This window comes from Rhinolophus ferrumequinum, chromosome 10 (assembly GCF_004115265.2).
Source record: "Rhinolophus ferrumequinum isolate MPI-CBG mRhiFer1 chromosome 10, mRhiFer1_v1.p, whole genome shotgun sequence".
NCBI classification, from domain to species: Eukaryota; Metazoa; Chordata; class Mammalia; order Chiroptera; family Rhinolophidae; genus Rhinolophus; species Rhinolophus ferrumequinum.
Window position 1 is genome coordinate 43,658 of NC_046293.1, and position 16,265 is coordinate 59,922.

At 53.7% G+C, this 16,265-nt stretch overlaps 1 protein-coding gene across 5 annotated transcripts; it reads left to right on the forward strand.

Moving 5' to 3' along the window:
• The first annotated feature begins 2,603 nt into the window (after window positions 1–2,603).
• RABL2B (RAB, member of RAS oncogene family like 2B) lies at window positions 2,604–14,901 on the forward strand. 5 transcript variants are annotated; one of them, XM_033117846.1, is made up of 9 exons: window positions 2,604–2,742; window positions 3,518–3,678; window positions 9,344–9,373; window positions 10,336–10,415; window positions 10,978–11,057; window positions 13,378–13,489; window positions 13,813–13,910; window positions 14,227–14,310; window positions 14,504–14,901. In XM_033117846.1, exons 2-9 carry the CDS (start codon window positions 3,572–3,574, stop codon window positions 14,588–14,590), a joined length of 678 nt encoding a protein of 225 aa, XP_032973737.1. In that variant the 5' UTR covers window positions 2,604–2,742; window positions 3,518–3,571; the 3' UTR covers window positions 14,591–14,901. The 5 variants fall into 5 exon arrangements, with proteins under 5 accessions (XP_032973737.1, XP_032973738.1, XP_032973735.1 ...); XM_033117847.1 differs by having other exon boundaries at window positions 13,816–13,910; XM_033117844.1 differs by having other exon boundaries at window positions 2,608–2,742; window positions 3,562–3,678.
• Window positions 14,902–16,265: the final 1,364 nt, after the last annotated feature.

Consider the following 16,265-nt stretch of genomic DNA (forward strand, 5'->3'; position numbering starts at 1 on the left):
GCCAGCCAGCCCTCTCTCCACCTGACACTGGCCTGGCAGTCACAGGAAAAGCAATCCAGGGTCGGGCCCAAACAAAGAAGTCAGGCCAAGGCTTCCTGGATGCTTTGCACAGTTTCACAGCAAAACGCAGACAGCTCAGCCAACCCACTCTTCCTGAGAAACCCAAGACCAAGAGGAATATTTGCCAGGTATCTTGAGGGCTCCCCTTGACATCCTCCGACCCCACCTCCATACCCAAGCTATCACCAACTCCTGGCAACTTTACCTCCCAAAGCTCTCTCACTGCCACCACCCGAGTCCCAGACTTGTGCAGCAAGTCCTCCTCACAGGACCTAAAAATGCAAATCTAGTCATGAAGCAGGGCCCAGCTGGGCCCCCTGTACTCAGAATGCTCGGGACGCCCTGTCCCGGTTCCTGCTGCTTATCTTAGAAGATCACCTTGTAGATGCTTGCTAATTACAAACTCTATCGCTTAGCATTTTCCCAGGTTACTCCCCCACCGTTCTGGGGGCCACAAGATATGATGGAGGTGGGAGGGGAGGCGAAGGGCGTCATGAAATGACAACAGACCCCCAGGATGTCCTGCGGCCTCTGGGAGATCGCCCTGATTTTCCCTTAAATACCCCCAGCTGGTCTGAGAATGGGAAGGCAGTTTTTGGAGGTGTTAACCCGCTGCGTTCTCAGACCACCGGTGCTCTGATAATAAACGCTTATTCTATGACCCAACTCCTGTGTGGGTCTATTAGCAGTGCAGGCAGCACGAGCCCCAGACTCATTTGGCCTCTGGTTACAGTCATAGACCCCTTCAAGGAGCTCTTTGCTCTCAGGGTACAAACTACCCCCCACCCCCCAGCCCCGCCACACACACACACACACTCACTCACTCACTCACTCACTCAGCCCCACCCAGTCGTGATGACTTGCGAGGTGTTGCGTGCTTTGGCCCTTGTGTCTTTCCAGAGTCACCTTGAACCCCTCCGTCCGGACTGAGTCTGAATTGTTCCAAGATTTGTGCCAGAGAAGCCAAGCCCAAAGAACACACCAGGAGGATAAGGGCAGGACATAGATTATCGCGACTTACTGACCAGAGGAGAGTCTCTGGTGGGGTAGTGATCCACACCCAGGTGAAGAAGCAGCAAGGTTATGTAGGTCCAGCAACACAAAGAGCCCTCCTGTGGGTGAAATCTGGCAGGCCCTGCAGGCCCGCTGTCATGCACACGGTGTCCCACGAAGCGGGTGGACCGCCCGCCAGCTCATCTGCCTGGGGGCCCGGACCCCACACCCTCTCCCCTTAGCTTTCTTTTGCTCCAGCCTCACGAGCCTTTCAGTTCCAAGACTTTCCCCTCGTGAGCGTCTGCGCGACCGCTGGACTTCCCAGTCCCGTTGCACTTTATGCCCCGACTGGAGCACGTTCTTCAAAGGACTGCTCTGCAACTACGAGCGCCGCTATTTGATTGACAGCGGCCTGCCCCTGGAAGGTCAGCTCCAAGAAGGCAGCTCTGATGTGCTCGCGGCTGTGTAGCCTCAGTCCCGAGGAGGAACGGCTAGCCCGGCACACACCTGCTCTCAGCAGGTACCTGTTGACTGGATCCACGAATGCACCTGAGCCAGCGGTCCGGTGCCGGGCGGCGCAGAGGTGTGTGTGTGTTGGGGGGGAGGGGACGGGAGGGGGGTCCCTGCTAATTCTCGCTCAGTCAATAGGTAGAGAAAAATGCCGACAGGTGGACATATTTGCTCACATCACGCCATCACAGTTCGAAACTTCAGAATCGCCAGTTCCCACGCCTCCCGCACGGGACGCCCCGCCCCACCACTCTCCCGAGGGCAGCGGCCTAGCCGCTGCCCCGCCCCCCGGCCCCCGCGCCTGCGCCCCAGAGCCCCGCCCGAGGCTGCCGGTCACTCCCGATGCTTGCGGCCGCGTGAACCCTGACTCGGTCCCGAGCCCACGCCCACCCCAGGCTCCCGCCTCTCCACAGCCTCGGGCCAGCGCAGGCCGGATGCATCCTCTCCGGGGGACTCCCGCCAGGCACCGCCGGGGCCAGCCCGCGCCCGGCGGGGTCCTTCAGGCCCTCGCAGGGCAGCTCTGTCGGGGTCCTTGTGCGGTTGCGTAGCAGCTGCGAGGACGCGGGGCGAGTCGGCCGCCGAGGGAGGCGCTGCGTGAGCTCGGGCTGGCACCTGGGGCCCGAGATGAGGCGGGATCCGGGATGGGACGCGGGCCGAGGGCGGTGCGGAGCCCGGGGGGCGTCTGGCCCAGCGCGGGGCGACCGCGGCCTTCCTGGTCTGCTTCCCTCGCGCAGGGCCGCCCGGTCGCGGGTTCAGCCTGTGGGACCGCCGCTCCCTGGCCGTCCTTGGCGGGCACGGTGGGGAGGTGGTTCCCAGACGTGTTCGGGGCCCCCAGGATATTTGCTGAGTGACAGAGAGTTTGCCCACTGGAGCGTGAGAACAGCGACAAACCATTGAAGGTCTTTCCAACAGGTCGCTTCGGCCACAGGGCGGAGGTGGAGGCGACAGCCCTCGTCGTGCTCCCCAGTCGCGGTGAGTGCTGATGAAGAGCTAGGACTGCTGCTGCCTTGTCGCGCCGTTCCTGGGCCTCGTTAGCGGAGTCTGCACTGTGGTCCATTCCCAGTCGTGTCTGCGAAGTTGTCTTTGCAGTGAGGGTGGCGGAGCAGCTGCACATGAAGTTACCCCGAGGCCGGCACTGGGTGTCTGCTGATGTCCTGTGTGGATGGGGCGCGTGAGGAGGTGGGTAGGACGCACGTGTCCGTGCTTTCGTGTGTTGTCCTTGTCCATGCCTGCGTGGCGCAGGCTGCTGCCCCCTTCTGGTAGGCGCTCAGCTGCACCTGTGAGTCTGGCACTGAGAGACGCGATCACGGCACGGGAGGGGGTACAGCTCTGGCCTCAGCATTTAGGAGAGACTTGGAACTGGCAAAGGTTGGCATAACCCTAGAGAGTCGGGATTAGCGAATGCCCGCATTGAGAGAGGAGGAGGCAGCTACTGGTTGCAGTGGGGTAGCAAGTTGAAAAGGAGGTGAGAGGCATGAGACAGGATCCGGAATACAGGTCAGGCGCCCGTGGCTGGGTGGTCATCGTTCAGCGACCAGAGCTCACACTCCAGAGAATGGTCTCTTGCCAGACAGTATCTCACATCGATCATGTGACATGGGCACTGTTTTTTGTCCCTGTTTTACAAGTGAGAAAACTTTGTATGTAAAACTTGTAGTTTTAACGTGGCTTTAGAATACTGCTTATCAGGGTAAGTTGGGAGGTGTGGCCCTGAGCACAGCTGTACTGCTATGATGTAGAGCAGAGCACCCTAAGAGGATCTTGGTGGGGACAAGTATACCCCACGGTTCAGCACGTGGTGGCTGGGTAGAGGGGAGGAGAGAAGGAGGTAAGTGTGTCCGAGGGCCCCTGTCTCGTCTGCTCATTGTCTCCCCTGTTGAGGAAGAGGAGGAAGCAGAGTTGATTGAGGGGAAATCTCATCTCTTCAACAACAGCCTGTTCTTGGTCTTCCCAGACAGTGACAAGATCCCGCCCCCTGAATTGAGCCCCTCGTTGCAGCCAGGAGCCAATGGCCGAGGACAGAGCCAGACCCGGTGAGCTGGACCAAACGAAATACGATGCTGATGACAGCGTGAAGATCATATGCCTGGGGGACAGCGCTGTGGGCAAGTCCAAGTACGTGGGGACTTGACAGAAGGAAGGCCAGGCTCACAGTGGGCCTGGGTCACTAGCAACGTCCTCCAGAGGCACCGGGAGCGTGGCTTCTGTGGGAGTGGTGAGAGAGCGGTCATGCTGGAGGCCAGGTGTATGCTGGAGAAATGGGGGGTCCAATCAGCTGTGTGTGTGTGCGGCGTTGGGGAGGCAAGTCATAAGGACTGAGGAAGGTGAGCTTTTTCCATGAGTCCTGGCAGGAGGTGTGCTGTGGGTCACCCCAGCGACTACTGAAGCAGCCCAGGGTGAGGAGGTAAGAACTGGTCTTCCTGTATATAGTCCGTGGGCTGAGAGAGTAAGGAGGAGGCAGTGGGAGTGGAGAGGGGGTGTGAGAGCTGTGACAGGCATAACCATGGACAGATTGAATGAAGGTGAAGATGCTTTTTTTTGGAGGGACTCCCTGCGATTGAGAAGAGAGGGTAGAAATCAGCAGAAAGATTGGTTTATTCTTTCATCTGACTTCAGCATCTATGTGCAAAGGTGTGGAACTCCACACCTGGAGAGCTGGCAGCTTGTCTCAGGAGGAGTCACCCTGTTTCTCACCTTCCTTGGGCTGGTGAAGGCACACTTCACAGGATCAGGGCAGACTTGCCCCGAGCAGGTGTCAGGTTTAGTCTTATCTCCCGGAGCCCCAGGTCCACAGTGTTTCCTACCTTATCTTTCACGTAGCTGTGAATAATCCTCCAGAGGCTTTGCTGGTTTTCAGGTCTTCATGAATTCACGTTCCCTCTCTGCCCCACCCCAGACGCGCACACTGCAGCTCTAGTATTTCACAGTGCTCTGCCCATCGTCAGCAGCAGGCCTAGGCAGTGACAGTGGGGGCAGGTGTGGTGGCTTGCGGAGATTATGCAGTACGTAACACCCCCTTTCCCACCCCAGTTCACGGTCAGCAGAGCGCAGGAATGGCAGGCCGGCAGAGCGAGCTTGATGGGACACCTGGGGTGGCTGGTCTGCACACTCAGTGCTACCCAGACCCCAGGACCAACGCCAGTGTCTTATGAGCCTCACTTAAAAGAACAACAGGCAGTTAAGAGGATGTCGGAAGTCCCCAGTGTGTTGGGGAGCTCAGTTCAGGCCCCAGCACCGTACTGCATCTCAGGCAAAACACTGTCCCGGAGACAGAGGCTGTGACGGACACACAGGGCACAGGAGGGAAGGCGGGCAGGCGAGAATATCCTGGTTCTCTGTCAGTGGGGCTCAGGAGTTCTGTGCCAGGTTTCACCATCTCCACCTTGCGCATCTCAGCGCAGTATGGAGAAGACTGTGAAGAGGTTAGTTGACGTGTATTCATCCTTGAACAGCACCCGTGTGCCCGGCCTCAGCTCTGCACAGGGGCTTTGAGGCGATGCCACTGCCTCACATGGTGTGGCAGCCCCAGCCACTGGGCCCTCTTTGAGGCACCTCTGTCTTGTGGCACCTTCATGCTTCCTGACCTGTTGCCTCTTTGGGCGTCTGCTTCTGGCTCTGCTGGCCTCTGTGGAGGGTGGGCTCTGGGGACATAGCACCACCACTGCAGGTGCAAGCATTGTCCTCAGACCTGGGCACTGCATCCCGGGCAGGGCTTCTCCTTCACCCCTGCATGTGCCACCTTCCTCGCTAGATCTAGTGCAAGGAGGTGCTCTCCCTTAGTGCGAGGCCTGGCCCTCTCCTGATCGTCCTAACTGGGTGCCGCCCTTCACTGGACACTCACTCAGCCAGTGCTGAGCACTCCCAGGTCAGACTCTGTTCTGGGTGGTAGATGAGAGCCCCTCCCTGAGTCCCCCCTGTAACCAAGCCACCGGGAGACTCAGCCAGTCCTCCATGCTTTTGCTTCACATTTTCTGCACCACGGGTAGGGCTGGCCCAGTTATGAGAGGGATCCATGCTCTTCCTATGGCTTCTCTCTCTGCAGCTCAAGAAGACTTCTTCCCACTGGGGAGTCACTTTAGTCTGCCCCCAGGCCTTTCTTCTTACAGATTTCCTTGATCCCAGATGTTCTTTCTGCTTGATAACAACACATGGCCTTTTCTGATTCCCTCCTTAAGAGTATTTAGGTCCAGACGCATTGCCTTTTTTCTTCGACAGCTGTCTAACTTGGCCTTTGGGGTCTCATTTTCCCCTTAATGACTGTCCGTCATTGTGCGAAGAGGCAAAAGCACACAACTCACTATGGCCAAGTGGTCTAAATACAAACTAGATTTAACTGGGGGAAATTTACAAGCAGAAAATACACAGCACGCCCATGTCCCAAGCTCTCGGATTAATGCTAATCCTTCTCAAACTCTTCCAAAAACGAGAAGAGGAAGGAACACTTCCAAACTCATTTTACGAAGCCGGCATTACTTTGATACCAAAACCAGACAAGGAGGACACCACAAGAAAAGAAAATTACAGGCCAATAGCCTGATGAAGATAGATGCAGAAGTCCTCAACAAAATATTAGCAAAACGAATTCAATGATACACTGAAAGGATCATGTATTGTGACCAAGTGGGATTTATTCCAGGGATGCAAGGATGGCTTAACATCCACAAATCCATCAGTGTGATTCCCCATGTTAACAAAATGAGGGGTAGAAATCATCTGATCATCCCAGTAGATGGAGAAGAAGCATTTGCCAAAATGCAACATCCATTTATGATAAGAACTCTCAACAAAGCTGCTTCTGTTTTAGCAGAGCTGTGTATATTTCCTGTGTGTTAATTCTTTGTCAGTTATTGGCATTGCACATATCTTCTCCCAGTCTTTTTTTTCTGTTTCCTTTATTTTCATTCTCAAATGAAAGAGTACAGAGAGGGCTTGTGTGCCCTTCACGCAGTCTCCCCAGGGGTTAATCTCAGGGAACTATAACACAGTGTCACAGTCAGAAAGCTGGCATTGGTTCAGTGACTACGTAATTCTATGTCATTTTATGACGTATACATTTGTACGCCTAATCACTAGCATTGAGATGCGACAGTATTCCATCACTGCAGAGGCGTCTGTAGTCACACCCACCTCACCCCCTCCCCCACCATCCCGACCTCCTGGGACCACTAGTGTATTCTCCACCTCTACAATTATGTCATCTTGGCAACGTTGTATAAATGGAGTCATATAGTATGTAGCCTTTTCTACTCAGCATCATACCTTTAAGATCCATCTCAGATGTTTGGTATATTAATAGTTTGTTCCTTTTCATTGCTGAGTAATAGTCCGTGGAACAGATGTGCCACATTTTGCTTTTTCAAAACTTACAGTCACCCATTAAGTGACATTTTGGTTGTTTCTGGGTTTTGGCTGTTACACATAAAGTTGCTATGAACATACGTGTACAGATTTTTGTATAGACATCAATTTTCATTTTGTAGCTATATCATATGGTGAGTATGTTTTGTTAAGAGACTGTAGCTTTCATGGTGCTTCTTCTAGATGCTATATTACATGTACATACCTTTCAGTATACCTGTTAGACTGATGTATAAACAGTTTTCCTTTAGGTAACTTTGTTTTAAAATTTTCCTCTGCACCATCAAAAATAATTTTAAAAATTCAAGGGGAGAAAAAAGTGTACCGTGCTTACCTACATTTTTCCTTCTTCCTTTCTGATGCTCCAGGATTCCTCCTTCTTTGTCTTCGTGTGGGAACTTCTTGACTCCACTTCACTCCTGAGGGGTATTGTCACTGGGTGGGGTTCTGCATTGACAGTTCTCTTTTTCCAGCACTTGAGAAGGCTGTGCCACTCCTGCCTAGAAATCCTGTGCCGTTTGGATGGTGCAATGTCATGTCTCCTTGCTTGCAAGGTTTTTTTCTTTGTCTTTAGGTGTCAGGAGTTTTATGATGCTGTGTCCTGGTGTGGATTTCTTTGGGTTTCTCCTGCTTGACTTTTGTTCAGCTTCTTCACTCTATAGGTGTATATCTTTTCCCAAATTTGGGAAGTTTTCAGGATTATTTTTTCTCTTGCTTTTTTTGCCTGGTATGCTTTTTCCTCTTCTTCTAGGACTCTGATGACATTCATGTCATCATGTATTCCCATAGTTCCCTGAGGCTCTGTTTATTCTTTCCAGTCCATTTGCTTACTAATGTACATATTGGTAATTTCTTTTGTTCTGTTTGAAAGTTCAGTGATTCTTCCTCTGTTCTTTCCATCGTGCCATGAGCCTATTCAGTGAGTTTTTCATTTTGGTTCTTGTATTTTTCAAATTTTCTGACATATCCTTTGTGTCCTTTATGTCTTCTATTTCTGTGCTGAAAAATAGTCCATTGCTGGGACTTTCTATAGTTTCATTTATTTCAAGCACATCTGTAATTGCTCATTGCTGCATTTTTATGATGCTCCTTTTAAAGCTTTGTCAGATGGTTTTAGCATCTGTACCGGCAGTGTTGGTGTCTGTCATTTTGCATTCAGTTTGAGGTCTTCCTGGTTCTTGGAGTGATAAATGATTTCCTGTTGAAACTTGAACCTTCTGAATATCATGTTCAGAGTTTCTGGATCCTATCTGAGCCTTCTGTTTCAACCGCCTCCTGTGACACTGTGTCAGCAGCGGTGGGACCAGCACGTCAGCCACTCCCACCAACTAACTGCTGGTGGGAATGAGGTCCAGCCCCTGTGGTCTCCTGATGCTGAGGAGGACCCTCCTCACCATGTAGGGAAGGGGGCACTGCTCCCTACTTGGCCCCCACCCGGCCTGGGAACATTGTGGGTGCAGTGTTGCCATCCTGAAAGGGTAGAAGTCGCACTCCCCACCCGGCCTTTGCACATGGGCTGACGGCGTGGCTGCAGGTTTTTCCGTGGTGTTTGAGCACTGGTTATAGTCCCAGTGTTTTTTGACCTGGGACCTGGGGACCTGGGCAATAAACTGAAAATTCAAAAACTGCTTTCACGGGCATTCGATTCTGTTTGAGAGACAGAGTCAGTAAGGACAATATGTCATGTTTCCGTTGGTGTCCCTGCAGAGCAGAGAGGGAGTACAAAGTAGGCTAGTACAAGGTCATTGGGGAAAGTCTCACTGCTCAGGTGGCGTTTAAACAAAGCCCTGGGAGACCTGCAGCATGTTGAGGACACAGCTTGCAAGCGGAGGGCACAGCCTCCCTGCTCGGTTCCCACACGTAAAACACGTGATTGTAGTCAGCAGTGTGCAGAGGTCGAGATGACACGTCTGAGAGGCTCACGTGGCCGGTGAACGTAATGGCAGTGATGTGAGCTCTTGTTATGAGGCTTAGTAATGGTGATTCCCAGGTTCCAGGCTTGGAAAATGCAGCAGTGCCTCAAGCATGTAATTCAGGGGCAGGAGCAGGGTTAGTGTATTACACAAACTTCGCTGTGGAGCTGCTGAGTTTATTATGGTTCACACAGACCTCGGGTGTAGACATATGGTTCAGAAGACAGGTCTTTATTTCTTCAATTAATGCTGGTGACAAGCTGCTATGGGGCCTAGAAAGGAGTACGCCAGAGTTCCTGCCCACAAGCAAAGCAGTTGTGGGTGCTGTGTCGGTTTTACAGCTGAGGGTGCCAGGGACTTCACGGGTTTGGGGGGTACGGTGCAGGCAGTTCCTGGTCATGGTCCTTAAAAGGAAACTGTGGCTGTGGAGTATAGGGGGAGCCACAGGTGACTTCCAGCTCGTCGCCCTGGGGGGATGTGCCTGACCACCTTGCATGTTCTCCTTACAGGCTTATGGAGAGGTTTCTCATGGATGGATTGTATCCTTCAAGGTTGGAAATGCTCCTTGTTCCTGCCGCCCTTCCCCCCTCCTGCCAGCTGACCCCCATGCCCACCCCTGTGCCCCAGTGGCCCAGGGATGGAGGTAGGTGAGTGCATGCACACGTTTCATTCGTACTGCTCTCTCGCTGGTGAGCCACGTGCCATCACACAGAGTGTCAGCCATGTGTGAATCTGCTTTACATTCGGGGGCCCCGGAAAACTGCCCGGGTCCTTGTGCAAATCACTGAACCTCCAGCCTCGAAGCTTGGGCTCTCAGGTACTTAAGAATCTCTGCTGGGAACAAACTTTGTAAAATGGGAGCTGCTGGCCCCCTGCCCAGGAGTTGTCACATTGTGCAGGTTTGGCGTGAGACCCTCCCTGGCAGCTGGGATGGTTTTTAGAAGCTTCCCAGGTGAATCCACTCAGAACCCTGGGCAGGAAGAGCCCCAGGCCCCAGCCCCCAGCTCTGAGGGGTCTGGGAGTCTTGCTTCCCCTTCTTCAAGCACTCCTTTGTGTCCACCACCTTTCGTCCCGACTTCTCTCTTGCAGCTTCGGGAAGTGTTATCCCCGGGCTTTGGTTAGGGTTTCATGGACAGCACACAGCAGGCTGCACTCACAAATAGCTGCTCAGCTGTGTGCTCATGGTGCTTTGTACCCTGGAGCGGTCGTGTAGCCACAGCCCTGGGATAGTCACGCTTGCATTGTCAAGCTAATAAACCATCAGATACCAACATGTGCAATCCCATTCTAAGGGTCCCTCAGACTTAGATGCTCAGGACACACTGGCCTCTCCCACCCCTGGGGGGTTGTGCCAACGACATTTGAGGTTGATCCTCTGCAACATTCATTCAATGTAAAGTCTAAAGTCCAAACAGAAAAGGGGTGTGAGGCCCATCCCCCACCGCCATGCGCCTTCCGTACCTGCCTGGTCATCGCTCTCCGCTCCTTGACCTGACCGTAGTCGGCCGCAGCAGCTGTCTACATATGCCCTGACCCTGTACAAGCACATGGCCACGGTGGATGGCAAGACTGTCCTTGTGGGTGAGCGGCACAAGGCCCTGCTCTGCCAGATCTCGAGGGAGGGGAGGTCCTGGGAGAGTCAAGCAGGGAGGAAGTGGGCCCCAGGCAGGGGCAGAGCCAGGAGGCCTGGGAGGGTGGGAAGCATGCAGGGCCTGTGCTCGGACCTGGTATTTTTAGTATCCGGTGGGAAGAAATAACATACTGTCCTCCAGAAAGAGTTTTTGCTGTGCGTGAGGTCACAGCCTTCCCTTGGCCAGGCCTCGCATCCTGCAGTCTCCACGTCTGGGAAGTTGGCCTTGTCTTGACCGTGGCGGGTCTTGCATCTTGTGGGTTCAGGGCAGGGGGGCACCACTTCCTCCCTCTTGGGGCTTCCGATCTGTATTCTCCTTCCTCCTGACCTGTGTGTCCCTCTCACCCACCCATGCATGTAGGTGTACACACACCTGTCTTGGTACGTCCAAGTGCAACACCCAGGTGGCAGTTGTGTGGTCTCCGTTCTGCCCGTGCCCCCCACACGTGTGTGGTGCCCAGGGCTCTGCCCACCAGCCCCCCACAGGCAGTCAGAGTTGTGTTCACATTGCAGATTTCTGGGACACGGCGGGCCAGGAGCGGTTCCAGAGTATGCACGCCTCCTACTACCACAAAGCCCACGCCTGCATCATGGTACGAGACCAACGGGAGGCGTACAGGCTGGCCCGAGGGGCAGGCAGGGGGCCCAGCAGTGCTGAGGGCGCTCCTTGAGCGTCACCTGCTGCTGTTCTTCAGGGGCAGACGCTGGGGCTGAGAGGACCCGGAGTCCAGGGGCTTTCCCTCCCAAACCAGACTTTCACGTTGCTCTCCAGAACACAGTCCTCCGCAGTCCACCCCTTAGCCAGGGGGTGGTAAGTGCCACGAGAGGACCCGTGACTCCGCCGTGGAGAGGCCAGGAAAGGAGAGGGGGATTGTGTGAACCTGTGTCCTTTGGGACCTGCCATGAAGCCCCTGCTTCCATTCTGAGCCCCCACTGTCCCTTAAGTACAGAATGCCTTGAAATTTTCCAAAATTCTAACTAGTACATATCAGGGGACAAAACAAAAGAGCGTGACAGGGTAGGACAGATGAGGGCAGAGTGGTGGCAGAAGCCACACTGGCAATCTTCTGTAGCCAGCACCTCCAATCCCTGAGATCTGGGAGATGGGTCCTGTCATTTCTGTCTCTGCTCTGGGAGGGACGCCTGCCTCCTTCAGGAGCCCCCGCTGAGATGGGGGTGCCCCCCCACCCCCGTCAGCCCCAGCCAGCTGCTCGGGGCCTGGCAGGTGGAGAGCAGTTTCTGTCTAATAAACATGTGCGGATCTGGAGCCCCCAAGGGAGCTGGGGTGCCACCTCCACCCTGATGGGGATTCTGCTCCTCCTCTCGCAAATCCGGAAGCTTGGGAACCAGACCAGGACAAAGGTAGTCGGCTGTTAGATGTTAGATGGTGTCAAGGGGGCAGCCTGGGGTGAAACGGGTTCCGGAAGTGTCATTACACGCGTGCTTATCAGAAGTCTTCACTGGCAATTCAAGACGTCATTTGTTAAAACTGGACCTGGGGAGTGAGGGCTGTCACGAGCATCCCCACCCTGTGGGCCTGCTGCCTCGGGGGCGACAGTGGCTGACCTGTGCCCGCAGGTCAGGGCAGCTCCCGTGACAGACTGGGTGATTTGGAAGGTCAGCCATTCCAGCTGGTCACAGGCTTGTCTGTGACGGTTTGTGCCCGAGAGAGGAGAGAGTCTGTTCGCAGCACAGCCTGGAAACAGGAGGTGACCTGGGAGAGGCTAGAAGGGTTCCTGCAGCAGCCAGGCTGGGCCTCCCTGCCTTAGGGCAGGTCGCAGCTCGTGCTTCCTGCAGATGTCTTAAAATAGGTAAAAACTGTAAGTTACAAAAAGTTAATAAAATTCCGATAAGCTACAAAATAGTGAAATGTAAGAATTACTTTGGGGGTGGCTGGTCAGCTCAGTTGGTTAGAGCGCGGTGCTCTTAACAACAAGGTCGCCAGTTCGATCCACACATAGGCCACTGTGAGCTGCACGCTCCACAGCTAGATTGAAACAACTGCTTGACTTGGAGCTGATGGGTCCTGGAAAAACACACTTAAATAAATAAAAGTTTTTAAAAAATTACTTTGAAAAAGTTTAAAATACAAAGTAACAGAATAAACGAAAGCTTAGAATTAAAATAAATCAGAATTTTCTAAAGGGAAATTCTAGAAGCGTTTAAAATTGTTTCAAAGGAATCTTAAGAGTTTAAGTAATAAAATTAGACAAAAAAGTTTACAATTTATAAAATTTGTAACAGGCTATCGGTTAGTAAGATGATACAGCTTGGTTAGAAAAGGTTAATACAATTAGGTGACAAGATGAAAAAGGAGTAAAGATTTTTAAGAACGCTTTTGGGGCCAGCCCAGTGGCTCAGGTGTTTGGAGCGCCATGCTCTAACGCCGAGGTCGCATGTTCTATTTCCACATGGGCCAGTGAGCTGTGCCCTCTACAGCTAAGATTGTGAACGATGGCTCTCCCTGGAGCTCACTGAGCAGCCGGAGCTCGGTGTGAGCTCGGTGTGAGCTGCTGTGTGCTGCCAGGAGCAGCCGATAACCGGTGAGAGCTACCGTGAGCTGCTGTGAGCAGCCAACCGATGACCGACTGCCTCAGCTGGGGGGAGCACAAGGCTCATAATACTGGTATGGGCCAGAGAGCTGTGTTCTATACTAGACTGAGAAACAATGGCCTGAACCGGAGTGGGGGTGGGGAGGTGGAAGAAGGGAAAAAAAGAATGCTTTTGGAACTGGCTGAGGTTCTGGGGCTTTCTTGAGAAGGGCAGGCACAGGCACAGCCTCTGTGGTCAGAGGGACCAGCTCAAAGCAGAGGCCTAGGACGAGTCCCCAAGCCTGTGACATGCAGCCCTGCTCACTGGCGTGGGCATTGTGTACAGACACTGCCCCCTGAGCTGTCTCTCTGCTTAATGCAGGTGTTTGATGTACAGAGGAAAGTCACGTACAAGAACCTGCACACCTGGTACACGGAGCTTCGGGAGTTCAGGCCAGAGATCCCTTGCATCGTGGTGGCCAATAAAATCGATGGTGGGGCTCCCCCTGCAGCTGGGTGTTGGCAGCTCCTGGGGCCCCCTCCAGCAACACAGTCTCCTCCGGCTCTTCTGGGGCAGTGAGCGTTCCGTGATCCTCCTCCTCCCCCAGATGCAGCCCTGGGTTGCCTGGGTCACACCCTCCCCAGTTGGTTGCCAGCTGCCCTCTTCCTGACACACTGATGCCTGTAAATGAGTCCACTGGACACACCCCCTGCCTGTCCTGGTCAGCCTCCTTTCTGCAGGGAGGGCCTCCAGAGCCCTGTGGAACCTTCCCTCTTCTCTGGCTGGACAGGCCAACATCCCACCTTCTCTCTGCAGCAGACATAAAGGTGACCCAGAAAAGTTTCAACTTCGCCAGGAAGTTCTCCCTACCCCTGTACTTTGTCTCAGCTGCGGATGGCACCAATGTCGTGAAGGTAACGGCCTGTAGAGACTGGCTCGTGAGGAGGGGAAGGCCGAGTGGTGAGGGGACCAGGAGCTGCGAAGAGAAGGGACGCTGGAGAGAGTGTGTGGTGACAGGAATACTCACGCCCTCATGAGTATTGACAATAGGGGAGGTGACGGCCTGGGGAGAGGTCGGTCCATCGATGGTGCATGGAGTCAGGGTGATTTGAGGAAGGTGACTTGTGGTGTGGCGTGTTGTGTGGGCTTAGGATGGGGCCAGTGGTCCAAGGCAGGCAGAGTCCAGTGAGCTGGAACCCACGGCCATGTTTTCCTTCCTGCCACCTCCAGCTATTCAACGATGCAATTCGATTAGCTGTGTCTTACAAACAGAATTCCCAGGACTTCATGGATGAGGTTTTGCAGGAGCTTGAGGTAAGTAAGGGGGTGGGGGGGGTGGGGACAATAGAGGAAATGGCATCTCTTCAGAGGCTGTGGGACAGCTGGGTGCTGTGGCCCTGGCTGCCCTTGCAGGCAGCACACGCCTGCGTCTGCCCCTCCAAGCACCAGACCTGCAGTTGGACATGGGCGGGGCAGGGCCAGTTCTCACCTGCACCTTTGTTCACAGAACTTTGACTTGGAGCAGAAGGCGGCGGGTGACCCAGCACCTGACCGAGAGCAGCGTGGTGCCGTCGAGGGCCCAGCCCCCTCCTGAGTCAGAGAAGGAGGCCTCTCTGTGGCCCGCCTATTGGGGGGGGTGGTTTCAGAATGCCTCCTGCAAACCCGCCCACCTCGCTCACTTCCCCTACTCGATGGCCAATGGTACCTGACCCTTCCACAGTTGTCCCCTTTCCTATACTCAGGCAGGAATGGGTCGGCACCAGCAAGCACCCTGGACACGTGGATGAGATCCACACCAGACGCTGGGCAGATTTGGGGGTCAGCATAAGCCTCCCAGGGACTCACAGCGAATGGACTCAAGGAACACGCTTTATGTGTCTCCTAAATAAAAGGGAGTTTGGTGGCTTCTTTGTCTCCCTCAACTGTCCTCATTATAGTTCCACGAAGGGCACGATTTGTGCCCTGACACCCCTGTTCCCAGCCATGCAGGATTTGGGGGGCATCTGTCCTTTTCCTCTTTACTCTCCCAACCAACATTTTAAAAATAATTTTGATCAGACAGCTGTTCACTCCATCGGTTGTCAGGAGTTCGTCTGGGTATCGCTGCACATGAGTGAATGGTGAGGCCAAGGTCACAATCACAGGTTTGTCATTAAAATGCAGAGAAAGCAGGTGACAGGTATAGCCATAGTGACACACAGACGTCATTGCTGGTAAACACCAAAGGTCACCACAGCCACACCAAGAGGCATACTGTCCGGATCTGGATCACGAGAAACGAGCTTTATGAAGCACTTCCTCTAATAAGGCTATCCTTCACATTTGGAGGACGATGACTTCGTCCTCTGTGGGTGGTGAGGGCTGCAGAGCAGTCTGCAGCCTTTCCCACTTCTGTCCAGGACTCATGCTTCATGAGTGTGTGTGTCGTCTTGTGCACCATTTCCATTGCTTCTGTTGATTTCTTCTGTTTTTTTATAGTACCATTTGACTTGCCGAGTACAGAGCATGTTCTGTGGGCCTGGTTCCACTGGCTGAGAAGTCACGACAGAGCTTGCAGACCATGCAGCACAGACCATGCAGTGAGGGGACACTGCATGCTGTCATGCGAGGGTTGAGGTTAACTCGGCTTACTGAAATTGAGACCACGTCAGTGGCATTTTGTGTTTTAAAAAGATTGAATATTTGGGAGTTGAGAATAAACTTTTCATATTTAAATTAGTGATACAATTTCAACTTCAGAGATGTAACCTGACCAGGGATTCTCGTCCTGTGGTGAAGTGGGCTTTTACAAACAAAAACAAAAACTCTAGCTACTGTAAATGATTATTAAGTATTTTTTAATAGAATGGCTTTATTGAGATGCCATTCAAATACTCTAACGTGTACGCCTGAAGCGTTTGCATCGGGTCCCTAGATGTACAGCCTGAAGCACTTCCTGTTCAGATAATTCACTGGGTAAGGCGGGCACAGGGCAGGGCTGTGGTCCCGGGGAGGCCAGTGTCGCCTGCCCTCCCCGCCCAGGGAAGCTCTGGAGGACCAGCTGCCCCACAGAGTTGTCCCACTTTGAGACCAGGGGTCTTTTTGGCCAGGCAGCCAGGTGTGTGGGGAGGTGCATGGGTGGCTCATGGCCTCCGGGTAGGGGCTCCTGTTTGGGCGAGGGCAGTGCTCTGTGCAAAAGCGTAACCATGCACTTGTCTCATCAGCACTTGAGGTCAGTGGTCAGGCAGGGTGCCAGCAACACCCACGGACACCACCTTACCCTGGCCAGG

Coding starts and splice junctions, on each gene's coding strand:
- RABL2B (XM_033117844.1), top strand. Junction 10,416..10,977: donor TGGCAAGACTGTCCTTGTGG/GTGAGCGGCACA, acceptor TTCACATTGCAG/ATTTCTGGGACACGGCGGGC. Junction 13,490..13,812: donor GGTGGCCAATAAAATCGATG/GTGGGGCTCCCC, acceptor TTCTCTCTGCAG/CAGACATAAAGGTGACCCAG.